General features: G+C 38.9%; 1 protein-coding gene across 1 annotated transcript in view; it reads right to left on the reverse strand.

Annotated features, from left to right (window-relative positions):
• ctnna2 (catenin (cadherin-associated protein), alpha 2) overlaps positions 1-19,006 on the reverse strand; it is a 353,855-nt gene that overhangs the window by 38,390 nt on the left and 296,459 nt on the right. Inside the window, exons 10-12 of the mRNA XM_080518161.1 lie at positions 9,103-9,195; positions 6,668-6,824; positions 5,329-5,529 (exon numbers count right to left, since the gene is read on the reverse strand). Coding sequence (XP_080374287.1) covers positions 5,329-5,529; positions 6,668-6,824; positions 9,103-9,195 — 451 coding nt within the window. The remainder of the gene's footprint in view (positions 1-5,328; positions 5,530-6,667; positions 6,825-9,102; positions 9,196-19,006) is intronic.

Below are 19,006 nucleotides of genomic sequence, written 5' to 3' on the forward strand. Positions count from 1 at the left end.
AATTTTGTTGTTTCAGTACAGCGTTATCCAGTTCAGCAGGTGAGAAAAACCTCCAATCTGTTGAATCTATTTTCAGCATAAAAACTTCAGGTAGTGAGCTGTTGGCTTCACATTGTGATGTTAGCCCCTTAAGAAAAGCAAATACATGATAAATAAAAATCAGCGGGCAATCGATCTGATGTTGCAACATCAACAGTTCCCCTATTTGTTGTTCGCAGTAATGCTGACATAATGCTTCTGGATCCTGCTGACTCCTGAAACAAGTTCCTCGCTCGGCAGAGGATTAATAGAACACCGGCACAATTATGGAGTCGCGGCATGTGACAAGGGTATGGTCATACGAAATTGACCTTAAGTGTCCATGAGATATTGCCACTCTACTTCATCAATTAATTACCCTAATCAATTAAACTGAATTATGCAATAACAGAACAGAATGTACTTAAGATACCATATAACCACGACTGTAAGTAGCCTATGATGGCAGAGTTGAGCACGAGAAGAGGAGCTCAGACAGATGGCTGTGTGAACCCACGTGACTCACCTAATGCTGTTTGTGATTTATCAGTTAGCGGGGAGGGGAGCTGATTGTGTCTCTCAATTATCCTGGCAGATGAAAGTAACGAGCGAAACAATAGATATAGCGCCTCGCTAAATGGGCTCTAATGGGAGAGATAGAGAGCAGGGAGGGAAGGGTTTGTGGTGAAAAAGTGTAGGGGGGGGTTAATGCAAAAGAAGGACTGGGGCCGGATTTTATTCTTGTGGACAGGTAATTGCTAAATTACGTCTTTCCTTTCATCTTCTATTTTTGTATGGTACACTTTTCATGATGGGAGATTTTGTATCTGCATGTGGTGAGAATTTTCTTTGAGGGGATTTGTAAAGAAAATAAAAACAACAGTTCACTTACTCTGTTTTCAGAGACCTGAACGCAACACACAATCATATAATACCTTCTAAGAGATTAAAACAATCAAGAAAAAGCTTTACAGTAAAATTAAGTGTATAGTTCCAATATTTCATTTGGAGGCAACTATCCATCTTCTTTCCAGCTTTATGAAACTTATGGTCGTGGGGCTGAACAAAAGCAGGACATAGCCTGGACACGTCACCAGTCCATCACAGGACAAACATAATATAAAGCCACCAAGTTGACCTCAAATGCATGTCTCTGGACTGTGTGAGAAAACCTGAGTGACTAGGGGGAAAATGACACATTTGGAGTGAAAACGTGTACATTTCAAGCCCAAACTTGCTCAACGTTACACGAGAGTTAAGTACTTTAACCTTATTCAGTAATTCAGCAGCTTCTTAAAACATATATTTAAAGTAATTTCATATGGTTGAAAAATAAACATTGTCTGGGATCTGCAACATTTTCAGGTTCATGTCATTGTGGGACCTCAAAGCTGGATGTTTATACTGACCACAAACTATGACCTTTGAAGTCTCTGTCGAGCCTCAACCAAAGGATGATGAGGTGGGCTTTCTTCCCGTAACCCCACAACTTAGACATATTAAGAGCATTGATAATATAGTTGCAGATGACCTGTCACATGCCTCATTAAACACAGAATTCCATGTTGCTTTTTGGCATTCTTATGTTGTCTTTGATCATGTCTGTTCTTCCTGTTAAATTGTTCCTGTGGTATGTGGGTGGCTGGTGTTTTTCAAACAGCTGGTTAAACTGGGGCAGGGTTGTCAAACAATCATCCAAGAGCTGAAACTTTCCTCCCAGAGTGTCCAATCAATTTCCAAAAATGACAAATAATGCATAAACTGTCAATTTTAAATTGATGTATTAAACAACAATACTTTGATTGATCTGATTTGATCAGATGGATCAGAGAGTTACCCAACTGCTCGTAGTATTCAGATCATATTCAACAACCCAAAAAATTATAATATTGAAGATATGCTTTAGGACATTTTACTGTATTTTGCACCACAAATCTTTTTTTTTTTTTTTTTAAATAGCTTCATGTTGAGTACAGAATCCATTTATTTCTCTATAAATTGTAAAACCCTGTCAGGGTTTGTAAAAATTTAGTTTAAAAAAACAAACAAACAGTTGGACTCATTTGCAGTAAAACAAAGACAACATTTATATTTAAGGGTCACTATTATCTTACTGGTCTTGCCCACTCAAGATCAAACTGGACTGCATGTGAATTTAAATGAATTGACTCCCCTGTACTCAGGGATGCAGTCTGGAACGAGAGCAGTACTAATGGATTATGAGTGATGCATTGACTTGATACACAAATGAATGGCCAACCTGCTACTTGGTAATTGAGTGAAAGAATAGAAGTGCATATGCTTGTCTAAGTGTCTGTGTGTATAGTTATGTTGTTTTGATTTCAAAAGAAAGGTTTATTTGAGTAAATCAACACTACTGGTTTGTTTGTCTTGAATGGTAGTCTATATATATTCTGTAGAATACATCACAATGTAGTATTTGATGACCAACACTGAATATTAATGTTGTTCTACCATAATGATAGTGGGTAAACAGAGCAAATCGATGCAAAAATATTGATACTTCCCACACCTAAGAGCCATTCTCATGTAAAAAGATCAATATTGGTACTCTACATGTTACATTTATGTAATACCACGCTTTCTGAATCAAAGAAGAAATTTATAATGCCACACAGGACCTCTTCTTTTTATCACAGGTTAGCTGGATATAATAATATTTCCATCTGTCATATTAATGTGAGCAACAGCTGAATAAATGCTCCATGATGTTACACCAACATCAGTAGGTCACAAGCTGAAATGCATGTTAAGGACAGCCGACCACATTAACAAGTGTTGAGCTTTTTCAGGTGTTTCTTAGGCCATTTCATAGACGTATTCTCATATTGCATATCTTCCCTTGACATATAGGGCATGAAAAAAGGCTGTCGGTTGTATTGCATGACACACCTAAAAGTCAATGCCAGACTGAAAGAAAATGCAAAGGCTGGTTAGCTCAGTCGGGTGGATAAATTCCTGCCACATGCATTAAACATTAAGGAACCTGTTTTGCTCATCATTGCATGAAATAAATTGGATAGGAACAGGGGCAGCACAGTGGGGCACTGGGCAGTACCTTCCCCTCACAGTGAGAATATCCACTGAAGTTTGGTTGGGCTGTTTCTTGTATGGAATTTACATGTTCTTCCCAAGCATGTTTTTTTTCCAAGGTCCTCTTGTTTCCCCCCACTGTTCACAAATGTGCATTTAAGGTAACGGGTGACTGTAAATTGCCCATGTGAGTGGTGTGTGACATGCTGGGAAAAGACTGCATACCAGGGGCTTTCCTTTATTATTCTAACTGGATATGCACCAATTACCAACCAAAGCAAGAAATCCTATACTGGCCTTTCCTCTATTACTCCTAATGAAACACCTTCTTTCTGTGAATTTTCTTTGTAACGATTTCACAGGGCTGTCAAATTACAGAAGTAAGAGGTGAGTGTCAGTGGTGTGTCTACTACCCAGCGTGTCTCCAACATTGTACTGCAGTAAATCGTTGCACAAATTTAATTTAGAGGTCTACAATACGGTTGCTCCTCAATTTATGACCAATTATTGCATTATTTTGTCTAAAATTGCCATATTAAATTGTTTGCAAACAACCAACCTAGATGTCTGTTCCATGGAGTCATGCATTGACGTGTTTAGCATCAGGTCTTCATCACTTCACTAAATTGCACCGTCACCATTTGAACTTGAACATCAATATTTAGTCTATGAGCAGTGGCTGTGTTAGAAATGCACTCAGTCAGTGTGTGACTGAAAGTTCAGCTTCACGCTGATACATGCCATCCCCCTCTGGGCTGACTGTAGGTGTACAGAATCATGGTCTAAAACATGTAGTGCTCAACCCAACACGACTTAACCAGCCTGCTCATGTTAACATCTCCTGTACGTACTCACCGTCACAGATGCCTCCTGTATATAATGAAGTGTGTAAGCAGAATAAGACCCAAGCCACCGCTTAAGGGACTCAGGGACTTGCCACATTTGTTGAGGCAAAGCAGTGAGACAGATGACTCAGTGCTTGTTAAACTGATATCCTCGTGGCCTGTAGTAGCCTTGTTGCCCCTATTGTCATCATCAACATGCAAGCATGCTTAAATAGCTTGTAAAATTCAAGTCTAAGTGGAGGACTTTTGATTTCCTTTGGGCCTGAATGTTATATTTGCAAAAAATACCCCATGAAACAATGTTTCAATGAGTGACTGTATATTTACACATTCCTGTAAAAACACTTGGGAGTCTGCTCAAGATCTGATTGACATTTTCAGTTGCCCCCCCATCACCAGTTCAATGTGTGAAGCAGGACTCGCTGTGCAGCGGAGATACCACCACACATGCATATGCATTTATATTAACTGCTACGGGTGTTAGTGAATGCCCTCGAGTGCAAGATGAGTCATAGAACATTTGAAAATGTTAAACAGAGAGAGAGAAAAAGTGAACTTCATGTGAAAATATTACCGTGGTAGTACTTTGAACAACACAACACAAAGTTAAATAAAAAGTACAGACACAAAAATAAGGGGCATATAATATTCATGTAGTGTATGTGGCTGATAATACTAACACACCAGCAACACACTGGATGGCCACATCCATTTAACGCCAAGCTAATGTCATGTAATTAACACCCTGAACCCTTCCAAATAAACACAACTCTAGAAGTTAATCATTTTCACTGATTTCATGCCAAACCAAAATTACATATTAAAAGTATTCAGTCAGTCAAAACCATCTTCTCTCCAGGTGGGAAATAAGAAATGCGTTCATCTTGTGTCCGGTCTGCTGCAGAGATAAATTCTGACTTCCTGGAATATACCTCGGCAAAAAATAAAAAGAGAGGGAAGAGTGGCAGTAGAAGAGTGAACAGGTGGTGTCCAGTATTGGTGTGAGAGCCAAAACACTAATCTAAACTGCAGGAGACTCAGAGATCAGGCTGTTTAGGTCTGTCTGTAAGTCACCGGCCAAGTTAATGTAAGTGTGTGTGTGTGTGTGTGTGTGTGTGTGTGTGTGTGTGTGTGTGTGTGTGTGTGTGTGTGTGTGTGTGTGCGTGTGTGCGTGCGTGCGTGCGTGCGTGCGTGCGTGCGTGCGTGCGTGCGTGCGTGCGTGCGCGCGCGCGCGCGTGCGTGCGTGCGTGTGTGTGGTCTTCATGAAAGTAGCTTCAGGTGCCAAAAAGCTTGTTGCTAAATGTTTGATGCAAGGCTCAGTACAAGGGTGAAGGATACTGTGTTAATCGTGCCCATGCATGTCATGTGTAATAAAAGTGATACATTATACTGTGGTGCCTCGTGCACTAACCAGTCTCAGACAGGAGCTTGATGGACTCCAGCACGCGCTCAGTGTAGACCCCCGGCTCGTAGTTCTCCATCTCAGCATTAATGATGTGGACCACACGAGCAGCTCGACCTCGGATTGCTCCAGCGGTTCGGTCAAGAGTGTCCACATCTCCCTCTTGCAGAGCAATTACACATTTGTTGACATCTTCAAGGATGTGGTTCTCTAAGGAAAGAGAAAAAAGAATGACAGTGAATGGGTTTAAAGAGACCCTGGACATTCGGTTGTTGGTAAAATAAAATAATGATTGTTTATTATTTGGAGTCCTCTCAAAAGAATAGATTGTTTTTGTCAATTAAAATTGTATTTTTTCATTTTGAGCTGATAACTAGAGGAATTGAATCCAAGGATTCATTTCTCTCCCTGAATGCGAATGAGCTGTCCGACAATTGAAATTCAGTGGAAACAACTCATCTGTTTCTTGGAGAGAACATAATGAAAAATTTACCAATGGTCCAAAAATGACCTTAAGAAAAGCTTAAAATAACTTGGTGATCCAAACAAAACATTTTCCCCTCGTCTTATTTTGTTATGCAGAATAAGAGAGTATAATTAGTAAGTCATCTTCTTAATTAAATTCTAATACATTTGCAAATAATTAACAGGGCATATTGTGAAACACTCAAAATAACAAGCAAAGAGAATAAAGAAAACATCAACACCCATGTGAAAAACCATCATTTCTTTTGTTTTTTTATTCCTAACTTCACTGTGGAACTGCTGAATTATTCAGTATTTCTTATTCAAATGTTTTGATCTCTTATTTATTGTTATCCAAATTTTGATTTTGCTTTCCAAATCAAGCTGCCACAGACAAACGCTTTCAAACTGAGGTTAGAAGCCAACATATCACGAAGTACAACTTTTTACTGTGCCGAGTCAATATGAGGTGGATGAGGCTCATTTCACTACCAAAGTTTGAAGACAAAATGAAGACATTTGTGTCTGGTAGTTTTTTTGTTGTTGTTGTTGTTGTCATAACTATGTTTTCTCTACCATTAGAACTTCAACTTATTGATATTTCAAAAGCTGCCCTATTTGAGAGAAACATACATTTATAGGAGCAGCAGAGGTGAACATGTGAGCTTTGTTCATAAATGATTAAAAAAAAACTGCTATTCATTTCGAGATAAAACGATGACAAAGGAATCTGATCATTCTTCTTGTTCCTTAGGGTTATGACATAATCTAAAAGGCAAATAATGACACTTTCCAACAGCAAAACAATTATTACCAAGAATCAACAAAGAGACAATCAACCTGACACACATTACTCCTCGCATCCGGTTTATTTGTCTCATACCTGACACAGACAGGAAATCATCCACAGAAGTAATGTCGTCCACGGCCTCGGTGAGGATGCGCACTTGCTTCTCCCACTGATCCTTGAACACATCCATGTTGTCCTGGGCCACTTTACTTTGGGGGCGGGCAGCCAGAGTGAGGGCAGCATTAATGACCTGCAGGAGGTTACACAGTGAGCACATGCCATGCATGCTACTGTTTGAATGTGAGCTCTCGACCCATTTGTGCACAGCTGAAAATCCTTTTTATGATGTGGTGCAAGTTGTGCTCATACACATGTACAGAACATAGCTTTTTTTAAGAAAAGAAATAAAAAAAAAAGAAAAAAAACAAGTGTGACTTTGAGGCAAAGACGATCATATTATGCTAAAAGCAGACAAAAAGCTATAATTTAGGACTCATTTTAAGCTGTGCATTAGTACATTTTTGATGCTCCAATCGTATTTATGGTAACAGCTTGTGGGACTAATTCAAATTAAAATTTCTATTTCCATCTTAATGAAAGATCGTAACCCCCAAGTGAAGATGTGTGGCTCTTGCATATAACTTAATACTTCATAGAAAAGAACAGAGGTCCGTGATGCAGGGAAGGGAGCTACAGCATTTGAGGCCTGGACAACATTGCAGTGTTGCTTATACATAAGAGGAAACAAATGTTTTTCAATCTTATTCGGGAAATGTTCTCAGATGGAGGACTCAAAATAAAGGTTTGACCTGGTTGTCTGCGGTGACCTTGTGATTGAGCCTCTATTTGACAAAAAATAGTAGTAGGTACAAACAACATTCTTTTAAAATAAATGAATATTTGTAACGAAAAGACTCTCACTACCTAATATTCTTTAATTAGTTCTTGGCTTTGAAAGATCGAGGACCCCTTATTCAGGCTATGCTGAAGTAAAACAATAATATGGTCCTTTAACCATCAGGCTGTTGAATCTTGGGAGCTGTGCAATAGACAGATTATTAATGCTGGATAAGATGGGGAGGATGCAGAACTGAACTGCCTTAATTGGGATTAATAAAGTTGTTTGAGTCTGGTTAATTCCCCAGTCTGAATCTATTTGCTAACCTAAATGAGAGCAGGGAGCTCAGTCCATGGTTGATCGTGTTAAATGGATGTCGCCTATCCATATACGTAGGGTGAGGTGAGCGGCAGGGCAGCGGGACCACGACAGCCCAGCTCATTAGGATTCAGCAGGGGCCTGTGTTCTTTCATGTCGTTGGCCTTGAAGACAGTCAGCCGGGCCTGTTAGTAGCTGGTTCCACTGAAAGTATTCCTAGGTAATAACCAAGACCATGAAACCAAATCAATTTAACAGTCCCACCTCTGCTCTGACACAGAAGAAAAAAAATAGACTGTCAGTGACTTATGCTAGCTTAAAAGCGTGCATTTTTTTTGCCAGCCTAAAGACAAGTCAGACAAGTCAGCCTCAGAAAAGTCAGACCATGTTATAAGAATATAAAATGAGGAAAATCAAAATTAGAACTTGCTTCTTTTTTTTTTTTTTTTTCACATAGGCGAGTTGAGTCACAGTATAATTTTTTTTTAACCTCTTGTTGCTTTTTTGGTTCATAATATCCTGCTGAGACTCCTCACATCAACCGACTTCAGTCCTTAAGAACAGGCAGCATTAATCATATCACCATGACAGCTGGCATGAGTACTTAAACCACAAGTCCCACGACTTGTTGTTGTTGTTGTTGTCATCATCACTTATTGCTCTTTAGCTCCTCAGACAATGTTTCAATTAAACTAATCTGTTGTAGGAAAAGAGACACGGTGATGCATGCGAGTAGGGCAAGTCACTGTGTGTGTGTGTGTGTGTGTGTGTGTGTGTGTGTGTGTGTGTGTGTGTGTGTGTGTGTGTGTGTGTGTGTGTGTGTGCGTGAACGCAGGTTAACTTGACTCAGAACAGATGGAAATATCTCTCTTTGTTCCCATGTCTCTCTGTACCTCTCTCTGTACCAAGTTAAAAACTTGACCTATTATATGTTTTAATCTGTGTTAAGCTTTGCCAAGAGGTATCAGGAGACGATTCTTCCCAACTTAGGGGGTCTCAGCAGGTGTGAATGGTGGAACCTGCCCAATAGACACTGAATCCTAAATCCTGCGTCCCGACAACTCCTCAACATCTCATTCTTGTTGCTATATTGGCTCCCATGTGGATGAGGCCTAATGTGAACCTTGCAAAACAATAGATCGATATCAACATCCTCCTTTGCTTGCTTTCTGAAAAACAGTGCTACAAGGTCAACCACATTATTCATGGCACATCCAACAAAGCTTCCAACCACGATTCTTACAAATCTGAATTTCTGAAAACATTCTGACGTTATTCCTTGGAGATACATTTAGAGGTGTTTGTAATTACCACTTGTGTACTGAGTGCTTGATTATGAGGTGAAAGGGATTTTTTATTTTAAAGTCCTCACCTGTGGACATAGGCTGTCAATTTGGGTGGCAGCCATTCGCACCAGCTTCACGCCTTCTTCATTGTTGGAGATGGAGCAAGCCAGGTTCGCCACCTGAATGAGGCAAGAAAACAGAAAAGTAGAGATTTTAACACCTGAACATAGAAACATTTCTTATCCCTGAAGGTCGTGAACACAAAACTTTTCCCTTCGCCTGAACTGACAGAATGTTCAGAAGAGAAATTGTTGCAGTTTTTTTTTTTCCAAGGGTTTGGTTGTTAAGAATGCTCCTCTTGCCTGTACTAAACAGTACATTCTACTCTAAACCAGTTCCAATTTAGGATATGGGAAGCACAGTTGACACATTCTGTGCAAAAATGCATTGCCGGGTTTAGCTGAAGGTAATAAGGGAGCAGCAATCTTTGTTTGACCAATCAAATCTTTTTTTCCCCCAAAATGACATCTTTTAAGTATAACGTGTGCAGCTTGTGTTGGTCTACTATTCCCTCTACAGCAGGCGGAGTGAAGCAACACTGAAACACAGGGGGAAATTGTGGTAAAAAGACTGTAACTCTGAGACATGCCCACTTGATTTGTGTAATTGTGACTCATATCAGGTTCAGCTGAGGGTTAGAATGCAATTTTGCACAGAACGAGGAAGACGGATTTCCTCCCAACCTTCTTATATTGAAATTTTCCAGCACTTTCCCACTAGGACTACTTTTCTTGATCTCCCCACAGCCTGTATGGATAGAACGAATAATCACAGCCATGGATTTCAATACACGCATGGGTACTGTTATTACCCATCATAATTTCATGCATCTCTCTATTGCTATCTGTGCAAAGAAATTTGTTGGTGTGGGACAAACAACGTAGGCAATTCTGCAATGTGCTCAGACTCTGATGTACTCCAACATTCGTTTCTTACTGTGAATGCAGTGAAAGCATGAAAGATCCTGCGTTCACATCGACACTTCATCTCAACTTTGGGGAGAAATTGTGGGATGAAAATTTGGTGTAACTCTCCGGTGACCTAAATTCATTTAGATTTTATTGTAGAATTAAAGAAAAAATGTATCCTTTTTCCCCATTGGACAATAACTTTTAATAACTGGCAACTTTGTTTAAGATAGTCCATGTTAGAAATGTGTGATGATTCTTCTTCTTCTTCTTCTTCTTCTTATTAATAATACATTTATTTGTATAATTTTAGATACTGTCTTGTAGGTTGTTGATGTTGACATAGCTTCATCAACACATTGCATTCATGTTGCATTTAGGAATAAATATAAAAGTGCTTCGCGGTTCTTTAAGGGCTTCAAGGATAACAAGCTGGTAATGAGATGAAACAGTAAATACAGGACAAGGATGAATTGAAGGAGACTCAGACTGATCATTAAAATAAATTAATTAGAATAGGGTTATAAGCACCTTTAAAAAGCCAAAGAAATTTGTTGAAATAAAATGACGAAGCTACAGTGAAACCAATGATATAAATAAACAACATGGAGAAATAATAAAGAACTAATAAAAAAAGAATATGATGAAATAAAAAACATAAACAAAAGAAAGAAAACCCTAAGGTTTAAGTTTTGATTGGAATATATAAACCCTTCAAGAAGCTCACTCATTCTCAGGCAGGAGCTGAAGAACGTCTCTCCAAATGTCTCGGTTGAGGTTTGAGTCCTTACACAGACACAAGAAAAAAAACCAAAAGAAAAAAATAGACCACAACATTCCAGTCCTCATTTCTTTTCGCCGACTTTGTGTCACTCAGAGGATGAACTTCAATGAACTTCTACTGGCATATAAAGGATCTATAAGGGATAGGTCTACAATACATTTCTGATGTCATGTCATGTCGTGTCGTGTCGTGTTGTGTCATGTCATGTACCACTTTGACTCCTTACGTTGCTTGAATTGGACGTACTTTCTGTTCTGCTGAATCAAACGTGCAGAAGCTGCTTTTAGTTTTTAAGAAGAAGCAAGCTCCCAGAAATCTGCAAGACGGGTCAAACGCAAAGTTCTTTTCTTTTTCTTTCTTTAACAGACTTTCCTGTTTGCTGCTATATTCAAACAAAACAATCAATCAATCAATCTGGACAGTGCTTTTATCTTGAAGGCTTGTCTTTATTTATTTTTATTCTGTTTTCATCTTCCTATTTTAAAGTTTGTATCTTATTATTATTAATTTGTGCATTTTTTGTTGTTAATGTTGTTAAGAGAGAACATTTTACTCCAAACATTTGGGACTATTATTTAATATTAGTCTGGCTTACATCTTATTTTACCCACAGTTGAGGCTTCAAAATTAATTCATCCTTAGGATTTTGTAGATGTTATACTTATATTTTAGTGCTTCTTAACAGCCAACTTCTGTTTGATGTTTACTTATGTGATTGTGCTCACTAACACAAATAATGAAGCCCTCTTGAAGTATGAGTGAGATTGAATTTCTTCTTAAGACTGAGATTTGAACATGGCATGCTGTAGATGTTTGTTCTTCCATGGGAATGTCTTCTTTTATTTCACGGTTGCACAACGATGCAGCTCTCTCAATTAGTACCATCGGTACAAACAGCACATGTGTTGAGAATCTGTGTGACAAAGCTGAGTGACACTACACAGATTGAAGTGCAATGTTCAGCTGCATTTTAAGATAATTGGATGTATTCACATTCAGAATGGCCGGGTTCACACAATATGTATATAGAAAGCTGAACTCATTACGTTGACATTTCTAGCGTGGATGTGAATCATTACGGGGCTTGGTGGTGCAAAGACGTGCATTATTGTGTAATTAAGGTGCCAGATGTTTTTTTTTTTTTTTTTTATTATTGTATGAAACAACCCTTTGCTTGATTTATGACTTTCTTTCGTAATATTGATGAGATAATTTGAGCTTCCCTTCTATATTGCAGCATGTTATCCAAGTGGATTTCTCTACTGTTCTTCAAGCACATTTTGGAGATACTGGGACAGAAAATGCCTCAGAAATAGTTGTAAACTGATTACATGTGTGTGCATATGAAGATTGGTTTGTTGTCTGTATAAAGTCTATAAAGCCAATACACTTTATGGACTGGGAAAACATTGGAAGAAATACAAAACATTTTAAACCATCGCAATGGGAATACAGACAGATCGTCTGCAACGGTCTCACGTCAAGTCATCAGATTTATCCCCGTCTTGAGCAGTTAATTTCAATAATGTTGAACTCTTTGTAATCCAAGACCATTGCTGAACAAATCCAATTTCTGCACGAGCCCTGGTTTTGAAACTGAACTAAACAGACACATGCCTATTGGCAGCAAAAGGTGCCACTCTGTGTTAGCACTTGTAGCGCTCATATGTCACTGTTTGAGGTAAATTGAGGTAAATCAAATTTGTGTTAGAGGACTCTTGCTTAGAGCTGTCTCTTTACTCATGACAGCAATGAGCGCATTGATGGATTACAGTCCTTTCCGTGGAGCAGGGTGCGTATGTGTTTAAAGTGTGTCTCTGAGAAAGAGAAAGACAGAATGTGATTGAGAGCCGGCTTTCCACATAAATGTGAGTGGCTGTTCACAGAGGTTATGTTTGAGAACTGCACAAAGCATAATTTGAGTCTCCAGCATTTACTTACTGCTCAGTCTTATTGTAAACGGTGCAAAGGGATTCCTGGCACCTTTATCATGTTGTGTCATTTCTGCAATTCTCTCCTAATCTTTGAAAAGTAAAATTGAGCGACATGAGTTGGAAAGGGGAAAGGAAGAGGTAAATTACGGCATTGTATTTCAAGTTCACATACAGTTTCCTTGTAATCTTTGTAAATCTTGGTTCCTAACTGAAGGGAATTAGCAAGTTGAACAATTTGTTTCATTTCTTCTATATGCCCACCTTTATGAAACACATTGTGTGACAAAGATCCATCCTTTCTGTTTCTACAGAGTTTTAAAAAGTAGCCAAAAAGTTAATGCACCATTCTTATTCAGCAATTTTCTTTCCGTATTAAAATACAACTGAGCTTAATCTCACATGGTTTCCTACGTGTGGTCCAGCTTGACCCTTTGCCTGCTGCAGAGGAGCCCATGTGAGGCAGCAGGTCAGAGGCCATCTTGGAGGCTGCAAACAAGCCCAACAGGCACACTCCCACTCTCTCGTACCCAGCGTAGAGAGCAAGGCCACGGCCAAAACTGCAAAATGTAGGCAAAACTACTAATTGCAATTATCTGAGGAAGTGCTTTTCCTTTGAGGTTTTCTTTCTTCTTCTTTGTTTTCTTTTATATATATATATATATATATATATATATATATATATATATATATATATATATATATATATATATATATATATATATATATATCCAGGCGAGGGGAAAACTGAGACAGACGGTTTGAGACTACATGCTGCAAGCCTATTGCTGATACGGTCAAGGATGTTGGAACAGAATACGGAATTCAGAGAGGCGTATGAGAGAGAGAGAGAGAGAGAGAGAGAGAGAGAGAGAGAGAGAGAGAGAGAGAGGGAGAGAGGGAGAGAGGGAGAGAGAGAGAGAGAGGGAGAGAGAGAGAGAGAGAGAGACAGAGAGAGAGAGAGAGAGAGAGAGGGAGAGCAATCCCTTGCCCATTCTTCATTTTAGCCTCGAACAAAGAACTATCGATTTTGTCCTCTTGCTCTGCCCCGGATAATCACTTCAATTCTAATTTGATGAAGGTTTCCATGGCACTTGGAGATGGGCATTCTCATGTACGCTATCTAAATCACCTAAATGGAACTGAGTAACTGGAAATAGCTCTGATAGTGTACATTTTTTTCAGCGTTTTAGGGAGAGGAGGGATTACAGAGGACTCCACCTCTATCGTCAGGAAGGAAGAGGCAACTGTCACACATTAAATAACATCTCAACTGTTATTTGCAATTTCAGCCATAAAAAAAACACCTACAATGGTACACCACTGTATGAGTTCATCACACAATCCTTCCAAATCTGACGCCCCTGAAGTAATGTGAACCACTCTTTGACAAAGAGCTTTGAAAAATATCTTGTATTGAAATGTTTTTGACATTTATATTAAAAAAAACTTTTTAAAGAGTAACAGAGTATGAGCCAGAAGTATGTCCTTGCTTCTCACAGAAAGTGAACACATAAGTAGAAAACAAATTAAAAAAACTATTAAACAGACTGATGCTCCGTTACTGATGCGTCATTAACATATTCCTTGTGTTTATGCTTGCTCTGATTTGCAAAGTAGTGATTTTTTGATTAATTGCTGATTTGATTTGATTTGATTATGTAATTCATTCTGTTATAACACTATTTTGAATAACGTTATGACATTAAATATAAACCTATGGTGAATAAAATCAATTCAGAGAGTCATACTTGTAATTATTTTTGTTGGCGCTATTATTATGAATATATTAAAATGATTCCCCTTTCTATCACTAAAAAAGAAAATAATTGTACATGGGCATACTCACACACATGCACGTCCTACTGCATTGTTGCCAGCACTGTTTACATTAATTTCCTTTATTAGTTCTCATTCTTTGTGTATGTGACATTCTCCAATAAAGATGAAAAAGGACAGTCAGTGCAGCTTTAAATTGTACTATACCACCGAAATGACCTCTCCATTTACTAACTCTCAATAAGTACTGATAGAGTCGGTGATAGCCAAGGTGCATTGCATAACAACGTTGCCAGGATAAGAAGCAGGAAGTGGACTTGCCATAGAAAAAAATGGCACTGGCAAAAAAGCAATCAGTGGAAACGATGTTTTTAAGATACTGTATGTGATGTCAGACAGAAGCACTTTTTTCTATTAAAAGTACTATGAGGCTGTTTACCTGTGGAGAGGACAGGTTTGGTACGGGGTTCCTTTGAAAATACCAAAGTGTTGTATTTGAATCTATTTCACTCTCTCTCCCTCACACACACACTCACACACACACGCACGCACACATACACACACTGCAAATAAATCAGCCTGTCAACATAGATGGAGCAGAACAAGCGACGGGGGAATACAGTATGCAGACTGTGAAACAATTACAGGGCTGCCCATGCAGGAGTGCTTCTATTTGTTTTAGTCACAAGCCGTCGGCTCCCAGCGGTGATGACTGTACACACACTGTATGGACCAGAGGTGACAGAAACAGGTTACAGTGCATGACATCAGGCAATACAAGCTGTCGAGGTTGCACTAGGTTCAGATCTACGGGGAATATCGAGAAACGGGAGTCGACGGCCTGCTGCGACTGACGAGAAACCACGCCTTTGAAAATCAATCCCTATTAAAGAGTGAAGTGCTTATTGCCTCGAGAAGAATGCCCACGGGGCTCACAGCAACATCAAAGGGAATGTCAGAACTCACAGCATATTAAACACGAAACGTGTGAAATATCTAGAACAAAAGCAGTAGATTTTCCAGCATGATGATGTGGCCTCCGCTCTGTACCCGACCTTGTTCCTCTAATTTTCTGAGCAACATCGAAACACAGCGTTGAAGATTAAGGAAGACAGAAAATTGTTCAGTAACTGACTGACTAGAGCAGGAGTGCCCAAACTCGGTCCTGGAGTGCCAGAGTCCTGAATGGTTTAGCTCGCTCCCAGTTGCAGCACAGCTGATTGCAATGAAAGGGTCATTATTGGCCTTGGTAATGACATCATCATTAGATTCAGGTCTGCTGAGGCAGGGAGAGAACTAAAACATGCAGGACACCGGCCCTCCAGGACCGAGTTTGGGCACCCCTGGAGTGTGTTTATACAGGTTTGATCAGGGGCAGTGACATAAAAAATTAGGAACAAAACAATTAAAATAATACATACTACAATTCATTTTCCATATCCCTTTTATAGCCAACTGAGGATTCATGGCTTGAGCCCTAAATTGGACAATTGGAGGAAACTGGAGTATATAACTGTCTTTTGTCAGTTAACAGGCTGAAGATACAACACGATCTGAGTGATTACAGATTGTTGTTGCTTTTCACCCTCGGCTACCCTCCCTCCACACCTTCAACTAAAAGACAAAGTGGACCTAAATTGCAAGTGACTAATGCACTTAGGAGTTCTCCACACTTCCTAACTCAGAATGGAAATGAGCTTAAGCCTCTGTTTACTAAGTGACAAGTTCACTAATATGTGGCTGACTTGGACAGAACCCTTCCCACCTTCCTCCACAAATTATTTGCAGGCCCCTGGTTTCACATACAAACGCAGCTTCTCCCACAAGCGCAACCACATACGTGAAGACAGAGAGCGTGGCTTTTGAATACTGATTCTCAAAAATATGTGTGACAAAATTAGCTGTGTAATACTTGAGCAGAATAGTCAATGTCACCTAAAAGTGAACAATCGGGAAAGTGTCCCTGCTGGTGGATTAAAAAGACAGTTGGAACCATGTTTGTTTTTCTGTTGAGGTTCATCAAAATAGTAAAAAAAAAAATTCAAAAGGTGTACAATGTCATATATCATTCATGTCACTGTGCCGCCTGACATAACTGTGGTGAGTTAATTCAGTCAGTCAGTCCAAAGTTTGAGTTGTGGCACATTTTAGATTGTATTTACAGTGCTGTAAACCAGATTGAGAGAAAGATGTTTATGACCATACTGAGGCTTAAACCTGCATCTATTGTCTAAAGCTGTGATATAAGTTTGGTGACGAGGAAACATCTGAAGACATTTGTCTCCCGGATAATATGTGAGAGCTGGTCACCCTGCCAATGTTCACATGAGTATATGAGATTGTGTCCGAGCACATTGTTTTAGTTGTAATAACAATCCTTTGCCATTGTTGGAAAGCAAATGGTATACACCTGCATATGACGCAGACTACACCATTGGGCAATTGCCAAGAGCTTCAGTCTTCAGCCTATATTCGTTTTAGTATTCCTCCAGTGGCTTCTTTGACTGACTCATACCACTATCTTTTTGGCAAATCTTGTATAGCAAAACTTATTGACCGGGTCAAATTGTTAATGCTGTCTGACTGGTTATTCAGATGATTTATTGACTGCTATTTCGTCTCAACTGAATATATATATTTTTTATTTTCTTCGTAAAGAAAATAAAGATACATTATGTTGCATTTTAGTTTTAAGAGCTGAAAATAAAAAAACACCAACACCATTAAATCAAACATATAGAAGCATTATGCAAAATGATATGCTGATGGTGCTTTTATTTTATACAGCAAATATAGAGAACAATAAGTCTAATATTGCATCTGGGCACTAGATGCAGAAGGACCCATTTCTCCACTGGAAAGGAGTAGTTGAAGATGACCTCACATCCATTTCATATGCAAATATGTGGACACATTGGATAAGAACATTGACTGATACTCTCAATGATAATAATTATAAAGCGGTTGGCAACTCTATGCAGCGACACAGGGCAGTGTGAGGGTTGACGCAATGAGTCACATGATTTGAAGGAATAGATATTGTATCTGGACTGGACAAAGCAGCTCTCAAATAATGTGTTTTGGCATGTAATTAAACATTTTTATAAAGACAGTCCATCCATCTCTCAATATACTTCAACCAAACCCAAAGTTGCAGAACACGCGAGCTGAAGCAAACTAATTATGGGTGAAAGCAGGACTCAGTTTGGGCAAATCAAGGAGAGCACTGAGATAACCAAACACACTAAATATTCACACCTATGGGCAATTTAGGGTCGGCAGTCAACCTCAAGGACCTGTGTCTGGTCTGTGAGAAGAAACAAGATTGCCTAGAGAAAACCGCCACACCACAGATGGTGTTGTGGAGCAGGAGGTCAAACTGCTACACCACTGTGTCACCATATTACATATCGTCCCTTTAAAATACGTCCACTTGCTAAGAATTGCTTTGATTCTTCTTTATTACTCAAGGAACTGCTACCTCCCCAATTATCTTTGGCTAAGATTTAACCAACTACAATGAGCACATTCACAAAGACCCATTTTGAAGGCAACATGAGAGATCAGTGACACAATTCCATACGGTCAATGAATCCCGCAAAAACAGTGACCTGGGTTTACCGTGAACATTTGTCCAATTCCCCCTCCAAGTGAACCTTTACAACAAGAACATGCACAGGTGCATGTGACTGAGGGACCACAGTGGAGAAAACACGAGACAGTCCATCCTGTTCCACACTAATTATAGTTATGTGTCATGGGTTCCTTTCACTGAAAAAATAACTTCAACATTAATAACCCTGTAATGTACTTAATGCTGCTCCTCGGTGCCGTAGGTGCCGAGGCTGATAGCGCTGATAGCTCTACTTTTAATGGAGTGCTACTGTGTTCAGTTTCTCCTTGGTGTGTTTTTTTTTTTAGATGAACATTCATACATATGTTTTACATTAATGTTTTGAGAACTTTCATGTCATGATCAATACTGCTCAATGATCAAGCCATTCTTTTTCATCAGAAAAACAAACTTCCAGAAATCTTCTTTAATCTTAACTATATCCCATTTCTGTGGTCATCTTAAAATAGATAATTGTCCTTATAACATCATTTAATTTTTCAGAATAATAAGCATTGGATTAGATTTTAACTGGAATTTAAAATTAATTAAAATCATTCAAAATGTGAACTGGAAATTTTGATATGAAGACTGTTTATTTTATTAATTTTTATTTTTTATTTTTGAATGAAATAAAGAATTACAACAACAACATTTGGAAAGTAATATCTAAATCTGTGCTGCACAGCAGATGATTACATGTCTAGCAGTGCTTCTTTGCAATGAATCTTGCTTTTGTTTCTTTAATCATCCAATCCATCAAACAAGTGTCAAGCGCAAACTGTATTCAGATATGACACATGCAGCGTTGGATCATCCTACAAAGACACATTCCATACAAATGTAGTACCATTAAGAAATTAAATTAACAAACTTTCCACCAGTGTGTGATTTATTGCAACGAAGCATTGCCAC

This window comes from Blennius ocellaris, assembly GCF_963422515.1.
Source record: "Blennius ocellaris genome assembly, chromosome: 3".
Classification (NCBI taxonomy): domain Eukaryota; kingdom Metazoa; phylum Chordata; class Actinopteri; order Blenniiformes; family Blenniidae; genus Blennius; species Blennius ocellaris.